General features: G+C 49.0%; 4 protein-coding genes across 12 annotated transcripts in view; 2 read left to right on the top strand and 2 right to left on the bottom strand.

Annotated features, from left to right (window-relative positions):
* TESK2 (testis associated actin remodelling kinase 2) overlaps positions 1–2,232 on the top strand; it is a 129,585-nt gene extending 127,353 nt beyond the window's left edge. For both annotated transcript variants that reach the window (XM_046661604.1, XM_046661606.1), the window contains 2 exons: positions 154–271; positions 580–2,232. In XM_046661604.1, the coding sequence (XP_046517560.1) occupies positions 154–271; positions 580–1,295 (834 nt within the window). In that variant the 3' untranslated portion in view covers positions 1,296–2,232. The remainder of the gene's footprint in view (positions 1–153; positions 272–579) is intronic.
* Positions 2,138–5,696, bottom strand: TOE1 (target of EGR1, exonuclease). Of its 3 annotated transcripts, none has more exons than XM_046661608.1 (8): positions 5,571–5,696; positions 4,655–4,797; positions 4,527–4,567; positions 4,279–4,333; positions 4,003–4,161; positions 3,477–3,736; positions 3,120–3,279; positions 2,138–3,049 (listed from the first exon to the last, which is right to left on the bottom strand). In XM_046661608.1, exons 1-8 carry the CDS (start codon positions 5,620–5,622, stop codon positions 2,432–2,434), a joined length of 1,488 nt encoding a protein of 495 aa, XP_046517564.1. In that variant the 5' UTR covers positions 5,623–5,696; the 3' UTR covers positions 2,138–2,431. The 3 variants fall into 3 exon arrangements, with proteins under 3 accessions (XP_046517564.1, XP_046517565.1, XP_046517563.1); XM_046661609.1 differs by having other exon boundaries at positions 3,477–3,625; positions 4,279–4,375; XM_046661607.1 differs by having other exon boundaries at positions 4,279–4,375.
* Positions 5,621–19,820, top strand: MUTYH (mutY DNA glycosylase). 6 transcript variants are annotated; one of them, XM_046661598.1, is made up of 16 exons: positions 5,621–5,902; positions 15,595–15,715; positions 16,271–16,422; positions 16,512–16,551; positions 16,674–16,747; positions 16,886–16,927; positions 17,010–17,081; positions 17,159–17,272; positions 17,358–17,455; positions 17,538–17,682; positions 17,763–17,826; positions 17,996–18,187; positions 18,292–18,428; positions 18,514–18,666; positions 18,861–18,902; positions 19,637–19,820. In XM_046661598.1, the coding sequence occupies exons 1-16, from the start codon at positions 5,621–5,623 to the stop codon at positions 19,757–19,759; spliced, it is 1,851 nt and encodes a 616-aa protein (XP_046517554.1). In that variant the 3' UTR covers positions 19,760–19,820. The 6 variants fall into 6 exon arrangements, with proteins under 6 accessions (XP_046517554.1, XP_046517555.1, XP_046517556.1 ...); XM_046661599.1 differs by having other exon boundaries at positions 16,274–16,422; XM_046661602.1 differs by having other exon boundaries at positions 5,817–5,915.
* Positions 19,821–20,425: 605 nt separating this feature from the next.
* On the bottom strand, positions 20,426–22,128 carry HPDL (4-hydroxyphenylpyruvate dioxygenase like). Its single transcript, XM_046663118.1, has one exon. The coding sequence runs from the start codon at positions 21,751–21,753 to the stop codon at positions 20,638–20,640; it is 1,116 nt and encodes a 371-aa protein (XP_046519074.1). The 5' UTR covers positions 21,754–22,128; the 3' UTR covers positions 20,426–20,637.
* Between the last annotated feature and the right edge of the window lie 193 nt (positions 22,129–22,321).

Consider the following 22,321-nt stretch of genomic DNA (forward strand, 5'->3'; position numbering starts at 1 on the left):
TAGCTCTGGGAATCACTCTCATGGTCTGGGCCTTCAGAAAAGATCTCTTAGCTGCACATCTGAATCTTAAAAGATGCCAGAAACAGACTCAAATGCCATCCTTGGGGTGGAAGATAGGAGGGCAGGGCTAATGGCTGGTGTGGATGACTACAGATGGATCCCCAACTGCGCCCATCCTTTGTGGAGATTGAGAAGACTCTGGAGGAAATTCTGAGCCGCCTACAGGAGGAAGAGGTGGAGAGGGACAGGAAGCTGCAGACCCCCCCCAAGGGTAAGAGATTAAACCAGAGTATCCAACCTGACCCCAAGGGAGGAAATTAGGATGTGGGGCCTTCCCTTCTAGGGCTCTGATTGTAGGATCCCATGTCCAGAAGAAAGGGGGAGGGGCAGGGGATAATGGAAAAAGTGCTGAACTCAGAGTTGTGACTTGGCATATTGCCCCCCTTTGAGTCTCATTGGTGAAATGTGGACAACAGTACCTACTTTGCTTTCCTGAATGAAAACACTTTGTGGTACAAAGTGTTACTTCTATTTGTATGACAAGTGAGAGTAACCCTGACTTGACTCACTCTTCTTCAGGACTCTTGGAGAAAGGGCCTGGGGTGAAGCGACTGAGTTCACTGGATGACAAGATCCCTCCTAAGTCCCCACGCCCAAGACGTAATATCTGGCTGTCTCGGAGCCAGTCAGACATCTTCTCCCGTAAGCCAGTGAATGTCTTGGACCCCTACTACCGGCCACAACAAGGTGATGCTACCCGCACCCCCAAAATCAACCCTTTCAGTGCTCGCCAGGACCTCAAGGGTGGCAAGATCAAGTTCTTTGACCTTCCCAGCAAGTCTGTCATCTCCCTGGTATTTGACCTGGATGCACCAGGGCCTGGAACTATGCCTGTGGCTGACTGGCAGGAGCCCCTGGCCCCACCTGCTTGCCGGTGGCGTTCTTTGCCTGGTTCACCAGAATTCTTGCATCAAGAAGCCTGTCCATTTGTGGGCCGAGAAGAATCACTATCTGATGGGCCCCCACCACGCCTCAGTAGTCTCAAGTACAGAGTAAGAGAGATCCCGCCATTCCGAGCATCTGCCCTACCAGCTGCTCCAGCCCATGAGGCCATGGACTGCTCCAGTCTCCAGGAAGAAAATGGTTTTGGGCCCAGGCCCCAGGGGGCCAGTCGATGCCTCGCAGGTACCTCTGAGGAAATGGAGGTAGAAGAAGAAAGACCAAGAAGCTTGGCTCCAGTTCCCTTCTCTGTCTCAGGCATAGGCCTGAAAACCCAGGGAGAGCAGGATGGGTGAGGGGGGTTAACTCCTGCCTCACCTTTGGGATGGACCTTCAGCTGAAGCCATAGGGCCCCCTTGGTGCACAGCCTTGACTCTTCCCAGAGCAGGCAGGTTAGGCCAAGCCAGGCTCAACTTTGGGGCTCCCAGTGCCCAATGGCTGTGGATGAGGGGAGGCAGCAGTGACAGGCTTTCCTAGTTAGGGTCAACAGCTGATACCAAGCCTCTGAAACCCAGCAAGAAGCTCTGGCTCCCACCTGACCCCCGAGTGTACTTCCCCAGACAAGACCAGAGGACTCCTAGTTCTAGTTTGAGTGGGCAGGCAGCTGTTACCCCAGGTTCTTCTCTCACCCCAGGTCTGTCCCTTGCCCTTTCCCTGGGGCACATAAGCTACTGGATGGAACCTGGAGCTGGCCAGGAAGCCATTGGGCATGGCTATTTCTCAGACCTGAAGACTGGGGTGCTTCTTGCCAGTATGTCTAAGACACTTGAATAATTGCTGTTTGCACTTACTCCACGGTCAGACCACGTCACTACATTTCTATGCAAGGGGAGGGCAAGGCAGCATGGTGGTCATGGCTCTTAGCTAACCTATTCAAAGATCTTTTCCAGTTGATTAATCTATTTTCATATTTATGAAGGAGTCTTAATGTTCTGCCCTAAAAGACTTTCAACCTTCTGGTTGGGAGTGGGGCTGGTTTTGTAGGCCTAGGGCCTGCTCTCTGTATTTGTCAACATGTGATACACCCAGTTGGTTAAATGGTTTGTACATGGACTGATTTTCTTCCCTTCCTGCTGGAGCTATGGGAACAGTCTGTCCTTACAGAGCCGCAATAAGAAATAACCAAAGATGAAGCTAGTCAAATATTTTCATAACTTGTTTCTGTTGACTTTTTTTGTAAAACTTTCCCAAGACACTTTCAGATTTAAAAAATAAAGTTGGTGTTACAGGTGCTGGTCTGCCTTCTTACTTGTACCTTGTTCCTTCGCCCCTGGGGTAAAGGAGAAGGTCCAGGAGTGATGCAGCAGTATCTATCTCTGCCAGGACCACCCCCAACTCTGGGTAGGACCTTCAGAGGCTAGAGGGACCCCCGACTCCCCTGTCCCACCCTCAGCTTCTCTTTCTGGGCCCTGAGTGCTAGGTAGAAGTTGGGTCAGCTGCTGCCCCAAGCCAGTTTCATCTTCTGGTTGTGGGCTTTGGAGGAACGGGAGAACTGGCTCTTGGCCACAGTGAGGGGTACAGCTTTGCCACTCAGGTATACCTTGTTGTGGCATTCAGGTAGCCAGGATCCAGAACTACAGGGCTGGGGTCCTTGGCTCACTCCCACATAGGCCATCACATAACCTGTCATAAAGGCATCGAAACCAGCCCGATGCAGTCCATCCCCAGGCACTGGGTTAGGACTGGCTTGACTCCCTGGCGCTTCTAAAGTAGCCATGTCAGCTGTTTCAGGCCTTGTTTTAAGCCCCACCTCTAAGTCATTTTTGTGACTTTGCTCAGAGCCAGGCTGGTTCCTAGTCTCATCCTCAGTCATCTCCTGCTCAATTTCCTCAGCCTTGAGGCCATCTTCACAGACCTGCTTCATGGGAGGACCATCCTCAGCTTCCCCAGAGATTTGTTTCCTAGGCAGGCCCAACAAAGTCCTCCGTCGTTTTTCCCTACGTCGTCGCCGTCGCCGCTTGTCTTCCACCACAGCCTCATCAGTGTCAATGATAAGGTCAATATCATGGGACCGAGGACACTGTGATCCCAGAGGGCACCAGCCATAGGCCTAGAGATAGGAAAGAGGCTTAGAGGAGTTCCAGGTATCAGAACTCCCCTCCCCCAGGTGGTGTTCTCACCGCGAAGCTGTCACAGACGCTGGTGGAATGAGGGCGGTGGGTTGCAGGGGGCATGCAGCAGCGGTAGTCAATATGGGCCCTCATGCTAGAAGGATAGCTGCAGAACTCCAGGGTAAGATGCGGACTGCCAGCTGCCCGCCGCTTCCCATTTTCCCGCTCACTGCAAAGGCACAACAGGGTATTGGTCCACTAGCACATAAGCTCCATGAGAGCAGGGTTTTTTGTCTGTTTTGTTCACTGCTGAATCCTCAGCACCATGTGCCTAGCACATGGTAGGCACTCAATAAATAATCTTAAGTGAATGAAATAGTCAGGCTTATACCACGCCCCACCCCTTTCCCTCAACTAGTCCCTCACCATTTCCGGAAGACATATTCTAGGTAGGAGGCCACGAAGCGGACATGAAATTCAGCAGCATATTTGGTGTCATAAATGCCGGATGGGAACATTTCACATAGGTCAGCAGTGAAGGTTCCCAAGCTCTCGGGCAGGTGTGCATAGAAGTTCTGGTATAGGAACACCAAGTCTATAAGACCATTGTGTAGTACCAGGGGCCGGCGGGCCCGGATTAGCTCCAGGAACAGTGTCCTCACTGACTGGCTCTGGCTCTCATCACCCTGGGTAGAAAGAAAGGGGTCATCGGGAAGGACAGAGTCCCCTAGGGAGCCTCTTTTACAGGACACTTATCTCAGGCTCCCCTACCTGGAAAGCTCCCCCTCCCTGCCTAACCAAATGCTATTCACCCATGTATCTGTCTTGTTTTCCCAGCCCTGTCACTATGGATTCCCCATATTCCCTAAGAAGCAGATCCTCCCCGTGCACCCAGCCTAGGGTAGGAACAAATGAAGTCCCAGAAGGGGCAGTGTCAAGGCTGGAGGCCCACCTTGTCGTTGCCCTTGTGGTAGGGGATACCCTGGGCGTACTGCCGGTTGAAGTTGAAGCCGTGCTGCACCAGGAACTGCACAGATTTTGGTTCTATGACGTACTCCTCCATGCACAACAGGGTCAGATTGAACACCTGGGCCAGGTAGGAGTGTCCACTCTGGGGGAGAACACATCAAGACTTGGAAGGAGAAAACCTCACACCTGATGTTCCCCAGGATCTCAACCCTCCTCTCCCCAGCCACAGACCTGGGATGGGGGTGAGATCAGCTCATACCTTATCTGGCTGCTGCTTAAAGCAGGCGAGGCCCAGGGAGAGGATAGAACGGGTCCTGGCAGCATGACACACGGCCTTGTAACGTTCCTCGATGCACCTTGGGGTTGGGTTTGGGGGTGGCTGTGGCTGGGAGTTAGCCTCATGAAGCACCCAAACCACCCAGGCCTGTGACCTCCACTCCAGGGTTGAGGTCTGCCCCTCCTGCCAAGGCCAAGGCTGGGACTAAAGAGATCAGGGCTTATACTTACTGATTCAGTAAACTCTTCCTGTCCCCAAGCCCACTCAGTTCCTATGGGTGGATAAAGGGAGAGTTGTATGAGGTCCCCAACACCAGCCTTTTCACAACCACCTACCCTCCCCGTTGCCCAATCCTCACCGTGTCCACAGCCACGAAGCTAGCTGTTTTTATGGCCAGCAGAAGTGATGGCCACATCTCCTTGAAGTTGTCACTTTGCACATCCACGACAGGAACCTGGACTACTAGCTCCTCCCCAGATTTTGTGCTTTTGCGGACACCACCTGGGGGTAAGGAGGGTGATCGATATTAATGCTCAGGCAAGGGGCAAGGGGAAGAGATACCAAGCTAGGCCATGGCTGGGGCAGGGTGGGGCTGGGGGTGGGGGGTCAGTGTCCATTAAGGCAAGAAGTGGCTGCTTTCCCCTCAGGCCTTTGTATCACACATGCTCTACACACAGGTCTTGGAACACACAGTGCCCTGAATTTGGGGACAGGAAGCCTGGGTCTTCCAGTGGCTCATATGAGACTTTGGGAAAATTACCTCCCCCTCAGCATCACAATCCGTAGAAGAGAAAGGTTGGACTAGATGACCTGTGAGGTTCCTCTTTCCTACATCCTGTAGGAAATATTTTGCAGGGCTAGAGGAGTTCAGCTTGTTTAATATCCCACAACTCCATACTACTGTTCCCATGGTGCCGCAGCAGCCACAAGCGGCAGTAGCCAGTATGGCCCGAAGCCTGATAAATAATGCCCTACACCAGAGCTCCCAATGCGTCTCACTTCCTTTGAACTACAACTCCCAACCTGCCCCACTTAACAAAGCCATGAGCTTCAGACTACATCTCCCGATGTGCCCTGACAATGCTCCCAACGCTCCAGGCTTTTGCAGCCCGGGCCGCGGTGCACACAGGGACTTGTAGTCTCCTCATGGCTGGTTCAGAAGGAAGGAGCTAGTCCTCTGTAACTTGAGGTCGGTTTCTAGAAGTATGAGCCCGAGGCCTTCTCCTCCCCCGAAGCGCACAGGCTTTTAAGGCGGCCCCTGGGAAGCCACTCACTGTCAGAGACCGCTGGAGCTGAAGCTGCGCCATCGTCACTGTCGGCGGCCATGATACCGCGCGTCCCTCGCCTGAGTAGTCTGTGGGTACGCGGGACTTCCGCTTCGTCTGCTGGCGCGACTCCAGCAGTCGGGGATGTGGGCAGGCCGTGGCCCTCGGAGTCGCAGACGGCTCGGACTTCCGTTCAGACCTCCCGGGTCTGGCGCGGAGGAGTCGGTTCGGCGCGCGCTGGGAGCCTATTGGCTGGCGCGGTTCGGATCACCGCCTGGATTGGCCGGAGCCACGCCCCTTGGAGTGCGTCCGGGAGCTGGGTGCGGGAGACCGCGCGGGAGGTAACGTCTTCGCGTGCGTGCTGGCGGGTACCCGGGTCCCTGCTTTACGCCGTTCCCATCTGCACATCCCTGGCGAGGGTAGGGGTGCTCAGAGCGGGTGGCGCTGCCTGAGCTAAGCTTAAAGTACGCAGAGGAGTTAAGCAAAGACGGGGCAGTGTGGGGGAAAGAAGGATATGCTGAGATTGGGCAAGTTCCCCGGGGGAATGGAGAGCGAAAGAGGCGGGGAAAGGGACGCGAGACGAGGCTGCAAAGGGGTTAGAGCTACCGACTGGCAGGGAAGCTTTTGAAATAATCCAGGCAAGTGATATAAGGACTTGAATTAAGGCTCGGCAGTTGGAACGGCGAGGAAAGGACAAACTGGAAGCAATCAGGGGGTATAGTTGACCTAGAGGGTGATTCAGAGAGGTGTCCCTACCAGAAAGCGTTGCTTTTCCAAGTGCTCCGGTTCCTATCCTCTCGGCTCACCAAGGGCTCTGAACCCTTTCTTGTCTATTCACTGCTTCTAGTTCATCTTCAACCTTTCTCTGTCTACTGAGTCTTTTTCATCATTATTCAGAATTGTTTGGATTTCTCCCATTCTAAAAAAGGGAAAACTTCCTTTTACTATCCCTCAATCCATTAATTAATTTAACAAGTATTTATTGTATATAATTTACCTGGCACTGTGCTCAGCTCTGGGGACACAACAGTCAGCAAAAGAGACCCAGCCCTTGCCCTCGTGGAGTTTTGTGGTCAAGTGAGGGAGGCTGACAGTGATCAAAGAATCACAAATAAACGTGAAATTACTATTGGTATAAGAGCAACAATGCAGAAGTACACAAGACGGTAAGACTAGGGGGACCTGATCTGGACATTTAAGTCAAGACCTGAAGAATGAGTAGATGTTAGGTAAGGCATAGGAGAAGAGCTGTCCAAGCAGAGGAGATGGATTAGGTGAGGCCTCAAGGTGGACAGACACTTGGGGATTGAAGCAGCTATTTCAGGCAAACATGTAGGGGAGGAAGACAAATCCTCTACCCACTCTAGGTCCTCCTGGCTGGGCTATGAATTAAATTGACATGAGACAGAATAACAGCAGAAAATCAAACAAAGCTTTATAACATGTATATGTAGGAGAGACCCAGGAAAGCTGAGTAACTCAACAAAATGGTGAGGCTGCCAACTTAAATATTATCTTCAGCTAAAGGCAAAGGAGGATGTTGGGGGTAGTGGCTTGGGTTTTCAGAGGGGAGGAAGACAATTTACATGGAGATGGAAATGCAAATGTTTGTTAAACAAGTTTTGCTGGGCCAAAAATGGGCTTGTTTGTGCCTTTCTATCACACCTATTTTACATTGTACTGTAACTATCTCATGGTATTGGCTCCTTCCTGGAACAGGCCTTCTATGTTAAATACTTTTGGGCAGCTTAGGGGAGGGTCAAATGTTCTTCCTGAGCCTGTATTGTCTTCAGCTCAAAATAATCCACATGCCAGAGTGGTGCATCTTAGGATGGCCTGCCCTGAACCCCATCAGTTCCCTCCTCTGAAACTTCCCTGGAAGTTTCACATTTTAAAAGCTGGGCTGGTAGATTGTTCCATCTCAGTGAACACATTTCTCAGTCCTGATAATAGATCACTTCAGTTAAATTCATTTCAGAAGGCAGTGATGCAGGTGGGCGCTCAAAGTTAGGCCTGTATTGTGGAAGCAAGCAATCAGGCATTTAATATAGAAGCATTTCTATGGAAACAAAAAGAAAAACAAGGTTAATGGTTAAAGCAAATTATAAACCAGTTTCTGAGCCCAAGGGACAGCCAGTCAAGAAGACTTTTAGATGTCAGGGTTGAAGCATCTTTTGCAGCTTGAAATGTTTCTGATGATGTCGTTGAGTGTTCAGGTATCCTTTTGAGTGGCTTATTTAGCAACACACCTGCTATCATGGTGATCTTTACCAAGTTTATATCAAGTTATCCAGCTTCAGTTTGCATGGCTTCAGGCCCAAGGGTGGTTTCAGTTCTCAATGATTTCAAATAAAGGTGATGAAAAAAATTGAAAATGCTAGTTTGGAGATTTGTGGCCAGATATTTCAGAAGACTAGAAGAATTCAGGATCCAGTCCAGTTTACAGGTAGAAAACAAAAGCCTCAAAGACAATTAACAGAACTAGATCTAATATCCACAAATGTGTACTATAGTTTTTACTGAAATATAATTTTCTAAAATTACCCTCATTTTTACCAAAGGTAGCCAAATTAAGACTAGTTTGTAAAATAAGTCGTTTCCATAAATTTGGCCCAATTATTTACATAAATACAGCAAGAATAGCAGTTGATCATGTAGGCTCTTTTAAAACTGCTTTACTGGAACTTTCTATAAAGAATCTCAGATTGAACTTTAAATTCCTCTCAAGGCCAGGAAAGTCAAGCCAAGGACCTTGTCATCAGACCTTGCCTGCAATACCTATAGATTTGGGTGAATTCCTCTCTTCTTTTGAGTTTCCCCAAAATATTGAGGTTCCTTGCACCTGCCAGATAAGTTGACATTCTTTACTTACCCAGTAAGGTTGCTGGGAACCTTGGTAAAAAAGGTAACAGGCCAATATTTCCAAGTGGCTTTATTTCATAAAGTCCAGTCTTTGTTTCTCATAAGCTGTCTGGTCATAGCTGAGTCTATGCATGTTTCTCTCAAATGTGACATTCCAGTCAAAGCTTTGGAAATGTAACAAATGTTTCCAATTGTGCCCCGTTATAAAGAGAACAGATTCTTATTGAACTTATGCAAATAACTATATTGCCATGAAAATAACAATACTCACTCACTAAGATTTTCCAAATTCTGGAGAGGTCAGGTAGGGAGAAAAAGATAAATGTTCAATTTTGCTTACAAAAGTATAATTTACCAAATTGCTATAAGTCATAGTTAGCTTAAGAGAAAAGAGAAAAAGATTTTCTTAAATCTGAAAACACATTTTTAAAAATCAGCAATATTTTAAATGAGAAGTCATAAAAATTAAAATCATCCTCATCAGTTCATTCAGTCCCATATAATCAACCCTTGATCTTGATCTTTGATAGCAGTTTCATGAAGTCATCAGTTCTGTAACTTCTTACCCAGTTCAGTTTTATGATCTGAAAGTTTATCAGAAACCTGCATTCCAAAGCAAATGTCAGAGTTCTGTCCATGAATCTTTCTGAAGATGAAAACATTTGTAAAAGCATCAGAGTAAAACAATAACTGGTTGTAAATGGCAAAAGACTTCAAAATGGTAATTGACAAAGAAACGTGGCTATTTCTGTGACGTACTCTTCAAGATAATAGCTAGAATTATGGCCGATAACCAGGACAGATCAGAATTTTAGGAATGTTATATAATTTTTAAAACATATCAATTTTACCCACATTTACCCACACAATTATCATAGGTCCCTATGAAACAATGCTTAGTTATCCACTTAACCATAGTGACAATTAAAGATTTTCAGGCAAATGCAGAAAATTAAATAGCTGTAAGAAAAACCTTAGCACCTGTGATTAAAGACTTGATAAAAACAATACAGGAAATTTATTTTGATAAAACGTAAAATTCCTACTCTTCTGGTAGACTACTCAAAGAAAAAACTTTTTTATAATGTCTTTATCAAGAGTAGACTAAAGTTTAAGAAAATTATCCTTTTAAGAGAAGGAAAAAAGCAAATTTTAATTTTGCACTAGCTTACTTTTGATATTAAAACTCATTTACTTAAAAAAATTTCATTTTAATTTTAGCAAACTTGACGATGCGCAACTCTTTTCTCAGGGTTCCTCCTCCACAATCTTTCTATAACTTTCTTTTTACATTTAAAATTTGTCCTAATCCTTCTTTTTTTTCCTTCTAGTACTTTAGGACAAATTTATCTTTCTTAACCAAACAAAAATATTTCCATTCTTTATGCTTTCTTTACTGAAAACATACATTTTACATCTTACTTTCCTTGACTACAAATATATATATTTTTTAATTTTTAGTAGCTTTAATCATATATTAGAATTTTTAACTCTTAGCAACCTTAATTTCTAAGAAAAAACTAAGCAAGCAATTGTAAACTTTCTTTTGCATTAGCTTTCTGAGGCTTGACAAATTTATAAACACTTCATAATTTTTAGAAACACATTACTTTACAATACAATCTTTTTTTAAAATTAAGTTCATAATTGTTTACATCAATATGAAATTTCAGTTGTACATTATTTCTTGTCTGTCACCACAAGTGCTCCCCTTCACTCCCTGTGCCCACTCCCCACCCTGCTTCCCCTGGTAACCACTGAACTGTTTTCTTTGTCCATGTGTTTGTTCATATTCCACATATGAGTAAAATCATCACTCATCATCATCACTGGTGTTTGTCTTTCTCAGTCTGGCTTGTTTTGCTTAGCATAAGTCTCTCCAGGTCCTTCAATGTTGTTGCAATGGGATGATTTTGTCTTTTTTTATGGCTGAGTAGTATTCCATTGTGTATACATACCACATCTTCTTTATCGAATCATCAGTCAATGGGCACTTGGATTGTTTCCATGTCTTAGCTATTGTGAATAGTGCTGCAATGAACACAGGAGTGCATATGTTACTTTGGATTGTTGATTTCTTTCTTTTGAGGAAGATTAGCCCTGAGCTAACTGCTGGCAATCCTCCTCTTTATGCTAAGGAAGACCAGCCCTGAGCTAACGTTCATGCCCATCTTCCTCTACTTTAGATGTGGGATGCCTATCACAGCATGGCTTGCCAAGCAGTGCCATGTCTGCACTTGGGATTTGAACTGGCAAACCCTGGGCCGCTGAAGCAGAACATGCGCACTTAACCACTGCACCACTGGGCCGGCCCCTGGATTGTTGATTTCAAGTTGTTTAGGTACATACCCAGTAGTGGGATAGCTGGGTCGTATGGTAGTTCTATTTTTAGGTTTTTGAGGAACCTCTATACTGTTTTCCATAGTGGCTGCACCAGTTTGCATTCCCACCAGCAGTATATAAGGGTTCCCTTTTCTCCACACCCTCGCCAACATCTGTTGGGGTTTTTTTTGAAGATTTTATTTTTCCTTTTTCTTCCCAAAGCCCCCCGGTACAGAGTTATATATTTTTAGTTATGGGTCCTTCCAGCTGTGGCATGTGGGATGCCACCCCAGCACGGCCCAATGAGTGGCACCATGTCTGCACCCAGGATCCAAACCAGCAAAACCCTGGGCTGCCAAAGCAGAGTGCGCGAACCCAACCACCTGGCCACAGGGCTGGCCCCCAACATTTGTTATTTTTAGTCTTAGTGATTATAGCCATTTTAATAGTCATAAGGTGGTATCTTAGTGTAGTTTTAATTTGCATTTCCCTGATGATTAGTGATGTTGAACATCTTTTCATATGTTTATTGGCCATCTGTATATCTTCTTTGGAAAGATGTCTGTTCATATCCTCTGCCCATTTTTTGATCAGGTTGTTTGTATTTTTATTGTTCAGTTGTGTGAGTTCCTTATATGTTATATGTTTTCTCCATTGTATGTTCTTGGCTTCTTTGTTGACGATTAGCTGTCCGTAGATGTGTGGTTTTATTTCTGGGCTTTCAGTTCTGTTCCATTGATCTGTGTGCCTGTTTTTGTACCAATATAGTACATTCTTTTAATAAAACACAAGACATGTTTACCAATAGACCCAAACACCTTTTAATTTCTTTTTATAAGAATCCAAAAGTAGGTAAACCTATATTTAATAATTAGTGTCTAATATTTTATCTTATTTGGAAATGATCTAGATACTCAATGAATTTTCATCCTTTAAATTAACCTAGCAAACTTCAAAGTTTCAAGTTATCAGAGAGTTTTCCCAATTTATCTTAAATACACGTCATAATACATAATTATTGTTAAAAAGCTCACCCAACACTCTTACCTTTTCCACATCTACTTAGTTTACCTGTTTCCAATAATTATTTAGATTGCCTATAAAGACTTTGAGACATCAAACAAAATCAGCTATCATTTTAAGTTATTTTTGTTGACCAGTTTTGTAATAGAGACAACATCAGCTTATTTGACTAGCAAACCCAGGCTGCAGGTCTGCATCATATCTGATGCTGATAACTCTGGGAACTGTTTATGTTAATCAAACCAACAAACTTAAACAAGTTTTTCATTTACCAAAGATAATTTCATATTACATTAACTTGAAAGACATTTGGATTAGTTTCTATTATATTTAGAAATAACTCACATTAAGTGTTTACTTTAAGCCAATTAAACAGAGCTCTTAATTTTGGCCGTACCGTCTGAAAGTAAAATATCACATATATAACACACACATAGACACACATGAACACACAGGTAGACACAAAAACGTTAAATTTTTGTTATGAATCGGTGCAATACAAAACTCACTAGTTTCTAAGAAACATTTGTATTTCAAAGAATGGGTCTCAGGTTCTAGAGAAGATGGGAGCAGAAAATCTACATCATAAAGCCACAGAGAAAGCAGTCGAGTTTTCTTCAAGATGGAGTTTCCGGATATTTGCCTTATCAGTTTCTAATGTCTTTATCAGGGAAATTATTAACTTAAGAGGTGAATCAGAAGATTTTTATGTTCTAAAACTTCAGGACAATGTACCACACCTTTAAAAATCTGCAGAAAGCATTTAATAAAGGCCCTTTTTTTCTTTTTGTTTTAAATTTGGTTGTTTCTTCAATTTTTTTCTTTTTGATGAGGAAGATTCACCCTGAGCTAACATCCATTGCCAACCTTCCTCTTTTTGCGTAAGGTTGTTGCTGAGCTAACATCTGTGCCAATTTTCCTCTATTTTGTCTGTGGGACACTGCCACAGCATGGCTTCATAAGTGGTGTGTAGGTCCACACCTGGCATCCGAACCTGTGAACCCCAGGCTGCTGAAGCAGAGCATGTGAACTAACCACTATGCCACTGGCTGGCCCCAGGCCCTTTTTTCCCAGATATACAATTTAACCCTAGACCAATTTACCTTTGAGGGGGAGGCTTTTATTATCTTTTTTATTAGCACCTGATATTAGCCTCTAGCTTTCATCTCATACTGTGTGGGCTGGGGCAACCCTATTGACTTCCCTTTTGTAAGTTTAGTGAACAGTGTCTGGAGGGCAGATTTCTGTGCTATCTTACAGTCAGGCATGGGAAATGTTCCCTTTCCCCAGTGAGACACATGTCTATCCCCACAGTACAATCTCTAATACAGTCAGGCAGAAAGATACAATCACTTCACATAAAGCCTGTAAATATATCCATTATTCCACGAGGTTTCGTCTGAATTCCATCAACTCATACTTCTAATCATAGCTTTCATTTGGACTTAATCAGTAGGTCTTGGTTGTATAATTTTGGATAGGGGAAGCATTCGCAGCCAGACATTTTAAAACACAGTCAGGCAAAGTTGATGTAACCTCTTTATATAAAATTAGCTCAAATTTTCAACCTTTATAATCTTATCAACATTTATCCTTTTCCTTTTCCTCAATTTAATTGTAACGTTAGTCAGTCTTGAGGCTAGTTAGTATTTTTTTGTATTTCCTTTTTCAATTTAGCTTTTTTTTTTTTTGAGGAAGATTAGCCCAGAGCTAACATCTGCCTCCAATCCCCCTCTTTTTGCTGAGGAAGACTGGCTCTGGGCTAACATCTGTGCCCATCTTCCTCTATTTATACGTGGGACGCCTACCACAGAATGGCTTTTGCCAAGCGGTGCCATGTCTGCACCTGGGATCCAAACTGGCGAACCCCAGGCCGCTAAGAAGTGGAACATGTGCACTTAACTGCTGTGCCACTGGGCTAGCCCCTAATTTAGCTTTCTTATAGGTACCAATAAAACAATTATGATGAGAGCTCTCAAAAAGGCACCCTCCTTAGGCCCTTTGCACTAGCTCCTTCTTAGGATGCCTTTCCCACAGGTATCCACATGGCTAATTCCTTCAACAGCTTTAAGTCATTGGTCAAATATTTTAATAAGGCCCACCCTGACCATGCTCTTTAAAATGGCAACAATCCAACCCCGACCCACACTCCTTAACCCCTTCACCTACTCTATTTTTCATCTTAATGCTGGCATTTATCACCTAACATCCAATATAATTCACTTATTGTGTGCATTATTTATTGTCTGCCCCCATTAGAATATAAAAGTCCCATGAAGGCAGGGAACTTTAATGTTTTACTTACTTAAGTATTTCAAGTACCTAAAACCGCTTGACACATAGTAGGCACTCCATAAATATTTGCTCAACAATTTAGTGAGAAGTCATTGAAAGTTTTAAGTAAGAAAATGACATGATCATGTCTTAAAAGATTGCCTTACTCTTTGGAGAACGAAATGTAGAATGAATTATGGAAGTGAGTTCGGTGAAGGAAGTTTGGCCAAGAGGAAGAGAGTGAATCTTGTGGAAGGGTTTGGAGGAGTAGGACCCTGAGCTCGGACAATTTATGAGGAGGGACCATTCCTTCATATAATAGGGGAAAGGAGAAGGAGAGTGCAGATGGAGGTGAGTTTGTACATTCATTTTTTTCTCTGAAGGAGGAAGCAAACTTTTGATGAAGATGAGGTGATGTCAAAAGTTTGAGAAGACAGTTTGATCCAGAGGCTCAGCAGGGACTGTGGTATAGCAGAGCCTAAGAGTGCAGGCTCTGGAGGCAGACACTGTGGGTGTGAATGGGCAAGTTGCTTATCTATACAAGCCTCAGTTTCCTCATCACTAAAATGGAGGTGATAAAGTCACGTGCCACATAAAGCTATTTCGGTCAGTGACGGACCTCATATACAATGGTGGTCCCATAAGATTAGTACTATATAGCCCAGCCTCGGTGTGTCGTAGGCTATATACCACCTCGGTTTGTGTAAGTACACTCTATGATGTTCGCACAACAATGAAATCAGCTAATGATGCATTTCTTCGAATGTATCCCCATCATTAGGTGATGCATGACTGTACGAGCATGTGCCTCATAGAGTCATCAGGAGATTGAGTGGGGAATCTGGGAAAGCACTTAGCATAGGGTCTGGTGTATAGTGAGCACTCACTAACTGTTACCTACTTTTAGCTATTAGAGAGGAGGCAGCCAGAAGAACAGTAAGGGAGCAGTGCAGATCCACTAGCTGCATCACTCATGGCCAGCCCGCTGTGATTTACTAGATCAGGAAAAGATTAGGAATAAAAATAGCTCATCTCTCTTCCGCCCCTGACTTGCCATCTGCTCTCAGGCAAATGTTTCTCCCTCTCTAATCCTTGGTTTCTCCTTTCTGTAGGATGAGGGTTTGGACTGGATGACTACTAAAGAGCGTTTCAGTGTAAATGGGCTACATCTCTAAGCAGATAAACGTCCTACCCACCCGCACGCTCCTGTCCACACACACAGTTGCGATAAGCATCACGGATACCCAGGTGCTCCCAAACAGGAGGCTTTGGTCCCTGACCCAGGCCAGCCCTGGCCTCTTATTTTGTGTATGTCTCCAGGACTACACTGATGCTAGTTCCTCTCAGGCTGCTTGCAGAGGCTCAGCCCCACTGGTCACACCTCAGTGCCACAGCCAGCCAAGAGCAAACCCATGAGCATCTGGAGAGTACTTGAGGAAAGCTAGACACTCTGTATGAATGGTGTAGGTGGGGAGGTGGCTATTCCCGTTGCAGGGCCCCAAGGTTCAGCCTCACTGTGACTGACTGCTTTGGCTGGGCCTTTCTCTTCTAGGCGATCATGAAGAAACCACGAGCAGCTGTGGGAAGCCGTTGCAGGAAACGGGCATCCAGCCAGGAGGGAAGGGAGAAGTGTGCCCGCAGCAGCGCCCAGGCCAAGCCTTCTGCCCCAAATGGTGAGGAGTTTGGTCTTAATCAAAGACTCAGAGGCTGGTTTTATTGGCCATGAAAGGGGACAGATTCAGACTGGGAAGGGAACATGGTACGTATCAAGGCATTAAGGGACTAATTAAGGATCTAATTCTGACTTTGCTATGTGACTTTGGGATAATTCCTCTGAATGGCTGCTTCCTTCCCAGTGAAATGGAGCAGTAGTCTATGCATTTCCTCCTTCACATGGCTTTCATGGAGTCAAATGATTTTATCAGCCTGAAAGTGTCTTGTAAATGGGAAAGCCCTGCACAGGTATACATTATGCTTGGCTGAAACTGTTGGCTTCATTATCACCCAAAGACACAAGGAGCCCGTAGTACCTCCCTGGGAAAATTAAGGCCAGAAACTTGGCTTGACACAGCTAGAGAACTCTGGTCTGACTGCAACTCCTAAGCTTAAGCAAGGGGATGGGGATGGAGGAAGCCCTAAGTGAGAGCAGACTGCAACCAGGCTGCAGTGCCCCGGCCTGTGGTGCACAGCCTGTGTGGGGACAATCCCTGAGTTTCCTGAGGCCCCAGCAGGCCTGGCCAGGCGGCAGGAGGAGGTGGAATTGCAGGCCTCCGTCTCCCCGTACCATCTATTCAGAGACACAGCTGAGGTCACAGTCTTCCGGGAGAGTCTGCTGAGCTGGTACGACCGAGAGAAGCGGGATCTACCCTGGAGAAGGCAGGTAGGCAGGCGATGGAGAGGGACTGTGGGGTGGGAGGCTGGCAGCCAGCCCCCTCCGCACTAACTCCCCATCTGGGATTGCATTGGCAGGCAGAGGGTGAAGTGGACCCGGACAGGCGGGCATATGCTGGTGAGTGCTTCTCCTGAGAGCAGGGATCCTTTACCTGGACACCCTCTGGTTTGAGGTCTAGAGGCTATGAGCTAGGAGAAGGGCGGGTCAGCAGTGCCCTCATGCCAACCCCTCTCCCCTAGTGTGGGTCTCAGAGGTCATGCTGCAGCAGACCCAGGTTGCCACGGTGATCAACTATTATACCCGATGGATGCAGGTGACTTCAGGGAAGGAAGGGGAGGGTCATGGGCCAGTTCCCAGATGACAGCCTGTCCTTTGGGGTGGGGGTAATGAAGCCTTCCTCCACCTCCCTTACCCTTGACCTCATCTCTTTTTGCTTGCCTTTGGGCTGTAGAAGTGGCCAACACTGCAGGACCTGGCCAGTGCTTCCCTGGAGGTGAGAGTCACCCTGGGATGGGGGGAATGGGGACAACTGAGGACTGACCACTGATCTCTCTGACCTCTGACCCTATCCACAGGAGGTGAACCAGCTCTGGGCTGGCCTGGGCTACTATTCTCGAGGCCGGCGGCTGCTGCAGGGAGCCCGGAAGGTAAAGGGGTGACAGGGAGGGTGGGGGCCCCAGGGCCTCCAGTATCTCATAACCTTAAACCTTCCCACCCCAATCAGGTGGTAGAGGAGCTAGGGGGCCACATGCCACGTACAGCAGAGACCCTCCAGCAGCTCCTGCCTGGTGTGGGGCGGTACACAGCTGGAGCCATTGCTTCCATTGCCTTTGGCCAGGTAAGCCCACACCCCACGCCCACTTTGTGCGTACCTGCCTCCCTTCTCCCCAGACCAGGCTGACTCCTGGACTCCTCTGTGCCAGGCAACCGGTGTGGTGGATGGAAATGTAGTACGGGTGCTCTGCCGTGTCCGAGCCATTGGTGCTGATCCCAGCAGCACCCTTGTCTCCCAGCAGCTCTGGTAGGATATTGGGGTAATGAGGGAGATTGAGAAGGGTGTCTCCAAAGAGTCTTTGGCTCACAGCAGTGTCCCGTTCTTGTAGGAGCCTAGCCCAGCAGCTGGTAGACCCGACCCGGCCAGGGGACTTTAACCAAGCAGCCATGGATCTGGGGGCCACAGTGTGCACCCCACAGCGCCCACTCTGCAGCCAGTGCCCACTGCAGAGCCTGTGCCGGGCACGCCAGAGAGTGAGCCATCTGGGGAAGGGGTAGTCAGGGGTCCTAGGGAGTGACCCCTGCCCCGTGACATCCTGCTCTATGCCTCTCAGGTGGAGCGGGAGCAGCTGTCAGCCTCACAGAGCCTGCCAGGCAGTGCTGATGTAGAGGAGTGTGGTGAGTGCCAGCCCCAGCCCCAGCCCTTGCCTGCACTGTCAAGGACCCTGTAGAAGCAGTTCATCCTACAACCCGAGGAAGTTTCTGCACAGCTGAGCCAAGGCCTGCTCTCTGTGCTTGGCACCTAAGTCACCTGGCCTGAGTGGGGCTCGGGGATCTCTGTTCCCAGCTCCCAACACTGGACAGTGCCAGCTGTGCACGCCTCCCACAGAGCCCTGGGACCAGAGCCTGGGCGTGGCCAACTTTCCCAGAAAGGCCAGCCGCAAGTCCCTCAGGGAGGAGTGCTCTGCCACCTGTGTTCTGGAGCAGCCCAGGGCCCTTGGGGGTGCCCGAATTCTGCTGGTACAGAGGCCAAACTCAGGTACCTGGGTCCCAGGAGTGGAGGGCAGCGGCATAAGCAAGAAAGGAGAAATGGAGGAGTCAGCAGCTAAGGCCTAACCCACGCCTGGCTGCCCTCCCTCTCAGGTCTGCTGGCAGGACTGTGGGAGTTCCCATCCGTGACCATGGAGCCCTCAGAGCAGTGTCAGGGCAAGGCCTTGCTGCAGGAACTGCAGAATTGGGCTGGGCCACTCCCAGCCACCCGCCTCCAGCACCTGGGGCAGGTGAGTGAGTGGTGGAGGGGCCAGGAATGATGGCTTTTTTGGCCACATCCACAGGCCTGTTTCAGCCTCTTGGCCCTTCCCCCAGGTGGTCCACATCTTCTCTCACATCAAGCTGATATATCAAGTATATGGTCTGGCCCTGGAAGGACAGACCCCGGTGACCGACACACCACCTGGCGCTCGCTGGCTGACCCGGGAGGAGTTTCACACCGCAGCTGTCTCCACGGCCATGAAAAAGGCACTACCTTTGTTGTCTTCATTGTACTTTTCTTGTTTCCTGCATGTTTTACGTGAACCTATTACTATGTAAACAGAAAAAAAAAGGCATATTCTAAAGAAAAGTGCTGGGGCATGAAGTTGAGGACGGAACACAGGGGTCTGGCTCTTTGGGGGAAGACCCAGCCCTGAACGTCCCCCTCATTCCTTGGCTAGGTGTTCCGCGTATACGAGGGCCAGCGGCCAGGGACCTGTAAGGTGAGTCTCTTGGCCCTCATCCTGCCATCTCTCCCCAGGCCCGGATCCATGGGTTTTCAGTGAGTTAAATGACACACTTTTGGGTGAACACCATCCACTCCAGGCCTCACTAGGGGGAGAGGAATAGTTCTTGACCTGGAGAATTTAGAGTCTGGGGTCCAGCGTGGAGAAGGGACAAGAACAAATGATAGAGACAGTTGTGTCCCAAGTGTGTGAAATGTTTGTACCAGGTTTTGTGGGTGACGTAGAGAACTGTCCGTTCTCTCTGGGAGGCAAGGATCAGAAAAGGCTGCTGGGGAGTGGGTGGTAATCTGGGCCCTAGAAACAAATCATTGTGTCCAGGTTGGGGAGAGGAGTCATCAGGAAGGACGTTCTTTCAGCCCCAAGTAGTGTGAGCAAAGGTCGGCACGATGCAGTCTGCAAAGCACGATGCTCAGGTTGCCGTGAACCTTTGGTTTGGCTGGAGCAGCCAGCAGGGCCTGCCCAGGCCAGTCAGGGCCGTGAACACCAGGCCGCTGAAGCATTTTAGGTGGAGAGGAGTCAGATTTGCATCTTAGGAAGATTACCTTGGGCTGCCTTTTGGAACTGATCACAGAGGTAGTTACTGGAGACAGGCTGGAAGCTTTACAACATTCAGGCTGGAAAGTGAACTAGATCAGTGTGGGGAGGGGAGGGTGGAAGGAGGGGATTCCTTGCTGCCCCCTCAATGCCTGCTTCCTTCTGCTTCTGCACAGGGTTCCAGAAGAGCCACCCCGTCTAGCCGGAAAAAGCCCAGCCCAGGCCAGCAAGTCCTGGATAGTTTGTTTCGGCCCCACATCCGCACTGATACACCCAGCCTCAAGATTGCAGCCCAGTGACGCCTCTGGAAGACCCTGCCCCCTGAGAATCCTGTTTTTTAATAAAGTGCTTACTTTTGTAGTTGTTTTGGAGACTTTCCACCCTCTCCCTAGCCCTCTCACTCCTCACCTCTGAGGGACCCAGAAAGTGGTAAGTCCTACTTAGTCCTGATTTCTACTGGCTGAGCTCCCAGCCAGCCCTGGGCAGCTGGAAGGGCATGTTCTGTCCAGAGTTCTCTGTCCTCTCCCAGCCCCCAGGAGAGGGAGAAGGCAGCTGCAGGGAGCCCCTGCCAGTGGCTGACACCCAGCACCCTCAGTCCAGGTCTCTGCTCAGCTCTGATTGGAGCAGTGGTATGGCCCTAGAGCAGGTGGCTGGCTCAGCCCTGACCCAGCCCCTCCCACCTGCAGCGGCTGCTCCCTAGGGAGAGCGGAAGCACAGGGGAGGATTTGTTCTCTTAAAATTCCTACCTCAAATACTAAATCACTTATTTAGGGATATATTAAATATGCAGTAAAACAATACAGTAAAGCAAGGGGTAATCATAAAATTATGGGTAGGGTGGAGAGAAATCAGAGAAGGACACAAGGAAGCTTCAAAAGTATTGGTTATGTTCTATTTCCTAATTGTGTAATTCCTTTATTCTTTGTATCTTTAATATATATTAAATATAGACTATGTAAGAAATCTTTCATAGTTAAAAAAAAAAAAATCCCACCTCTTTGGACCCCAGTGAGGGAGTCAACTTCTAGCAGGTACTGTTAAGATAGAGGCCACACCTGGCCCCTAGGGACAAAGTCTTTCACTCCAGGCTTCTAGGTATTTCCCGGTTCCTGCAGGCCCTGTGCTGGACTCCCCGGAGCTCCAGGACAGGACAGGTGACAGCAGCCGGTTCTGGCCCTCAGGCTTCCTGGCCCCTGGCAGCTTGCTCCTGCACCGACTGCCACAGCGCCCGGATGTTGCCCTGGCCGAAGCCTGTGGCCCCCTGCCTCTGAATCAGCTCCAGGAAGAAGGTGTCCTCTGCAAAGAGGGACTTGGTGAAGACCTGAAGTAAAAACTTGCCTTTATCGCCATCTAGCAGGATGCCCTGTCGGGCCAGCAGGCTAGGCTCGTGCCCTGCAGCTAGGATCTGTCTTTCCTTTCCCGGCTGCAGGTAGTAGGCGGAAGGAGGAGTCAGGAGCTGGCCTCCAGCCACTGCCACCCGCTCAGTGGCTTTCAAGATGTTCGGGGTGTACAGCCCCACATGCTGCAGGCCCGGTCCCCTGTGCTGGGCCAGAAACTGCTCTATCTGGTCCTGTCCGTCGGTGGCCCCTAGCAGGGACTCGGCCAGCAGAAGGGTGGGGACAGCGCTGCCTGGCGGGGTTTGCAGGGCGGTAAGCCTCAGCCCCCCGCGTCCAGACCCTGCTTCCACCTCGAGGCCCAGCTCTGGATCCTCACCTGGGCTCAGTGGCAGGTGGCGAAAGCCTAGACAGTCGTGGAACCAGCGCATCAGTGTTGGGGAGCTGCCGGGGGTGCAGGCCAGGGTCAGGTGGTCCACGTGGCTGACCAAGCCCGGGCCGGTTGCGGAGGGTACAGGTCCAAAGCCGGGCAGAAAGGGCCCGCGGAAGCCAGCGCGCTCCAGCAGCGTCAGGCTGAGGTTGCCTGCCGGCGAGCTGACGACGGCGTAGGTGGCGGTGCCCTGCGCATCCCGCACGCTAACGGGGGCCACTGGGACGCTGCAGCCTCTCGAGGCCAGCGCTCGGGCGGCGGCGCCAACGTCCGCTACGTCGAAGCACAGGTTGGTGGCACTAGGCACGGCATGACGCGGATCCAGGCCGTACAGCGGCTCCCCGCGCCCCCCGCCCTCGTTCACTAAAAAGACTGCATCGCCGCTGCGCAGGGCCAGCTGCAGCCAGCCGTCTGCCTCCCGCGCCGCCAAGGGCTGGAAGCCGAAGATGCGCTGCAGATCCTGGGCGAGGGGCTGCCCCGCGGGCACGTGGAAGGCGATGTGGCATAGACTGCGGGCGGGTGCGGCCATGGCGGTCTGGATGGTGACCTCGGCCGTCCTTCCCCTGGGGCCGCTGACTTGTCCTTCGGGACTCTGGGATTCTCCGTCCCAAGCTTGTCGTCGGAAGCTGATTGGAGTCCAGTTTTATCGGAAGGGCGCGTTCCTCGCTCTTTTCAGGGGAGAAGTCACAGACTGATCCCTTGGGGGCTCGCGGTTCTCGCCGCCGCGCCACTCCTGGAGCTGGAGCTGCCGCGGGACCACCGGCTCTGCGCTGCGAGTGGTGAAAACCACGTGGAGTCAATGCTGGGGCGGTTCGGGAGAGAGTGGGCGGAGCCACTGACTCCGCGGCTGACATTCTCCGCCTCCTGCCCAGACCCTGTCGCCAAGGGTGCAGAGGGGAGGCAGGGGTGCTCCTTCCCAGAGCCTCTGGCTAGGTCATACTCTTGGGCACTGAGCCTCCCTTCCCCGGCCCCCGAAGATCACAATAGCTGCCTTCACTTCGCGCCAGGCGCTGGGCTCTCACTTATCCCCCAACCTCAGAACAAAGGGAATCACCCCCAGTTGGGGAAGGAGCCCTAATTCTCCCCGCCACGGGCAC

The sequence above is a fragment of the Equus quagga genome, chromosome 5 (assembly GCF_021613505.1).
Source record: "Equus quagga isolate Etosha38 chromosome 5, UCLA_HA_Equagga_1.0, whole genome shotgun sequence".
Classification (NCBI taxonomy): Eukaryota; Metazoa; Chordata; class Mammalia; order Perissodactyla; family Equidae; genus Equus; species Equus quagga.

Coding starts and splice junctions, on each gene's coding strand:
- TOE1 (XM_046661607.1), bottom strand. CDS start 5,622: ATGGCCGCCGACAGTGACGATGGCGCAGCTTCAGCTCCAGCGGTCTCT. Junction 4,162..4,278: donor TTAAGCAGCAGCCAGATAAG/GTATGAGCTGAT, acceptor GTTCTCCCCCAG/AGTGGACACTCCTACCTGGC. Junction 3,280..3,476: donor GAATATGTCTTCCGGAAATG/GTGAGGGACTAG, acceptor GTGCCTTTGCAG/TGAGCGGGAAAATGGGAAGC.
- HPDL (XM_046663118.1), bottom strand. CDS start 21,753: ATGGCCGCACCCGCCCGCAGTCTATGCCACATCGCCTTCCACGTGCCC.
- MUTYH (XM_046661598.1), top strand. CDS start 5,621: ATGATACCGCGCGTCCCTCGCCTGAGTAGTCTGTGGGTACGCGGGACT. Junction 5,903..15,594: donor TGCGGGAGACCGCGCGGGAG/GTAACGTCTTCG, acceptor TTTCTCTTCTAG/GCGATCATGAAGAAACCACG. Junction 18,188..18,291: donor GGTACAGAGGCCAAACTCAG/GTACCTGGGTCC, acceptor CCTCCCTCTCAG/GTCTGCTGGCAGGACTGTGG.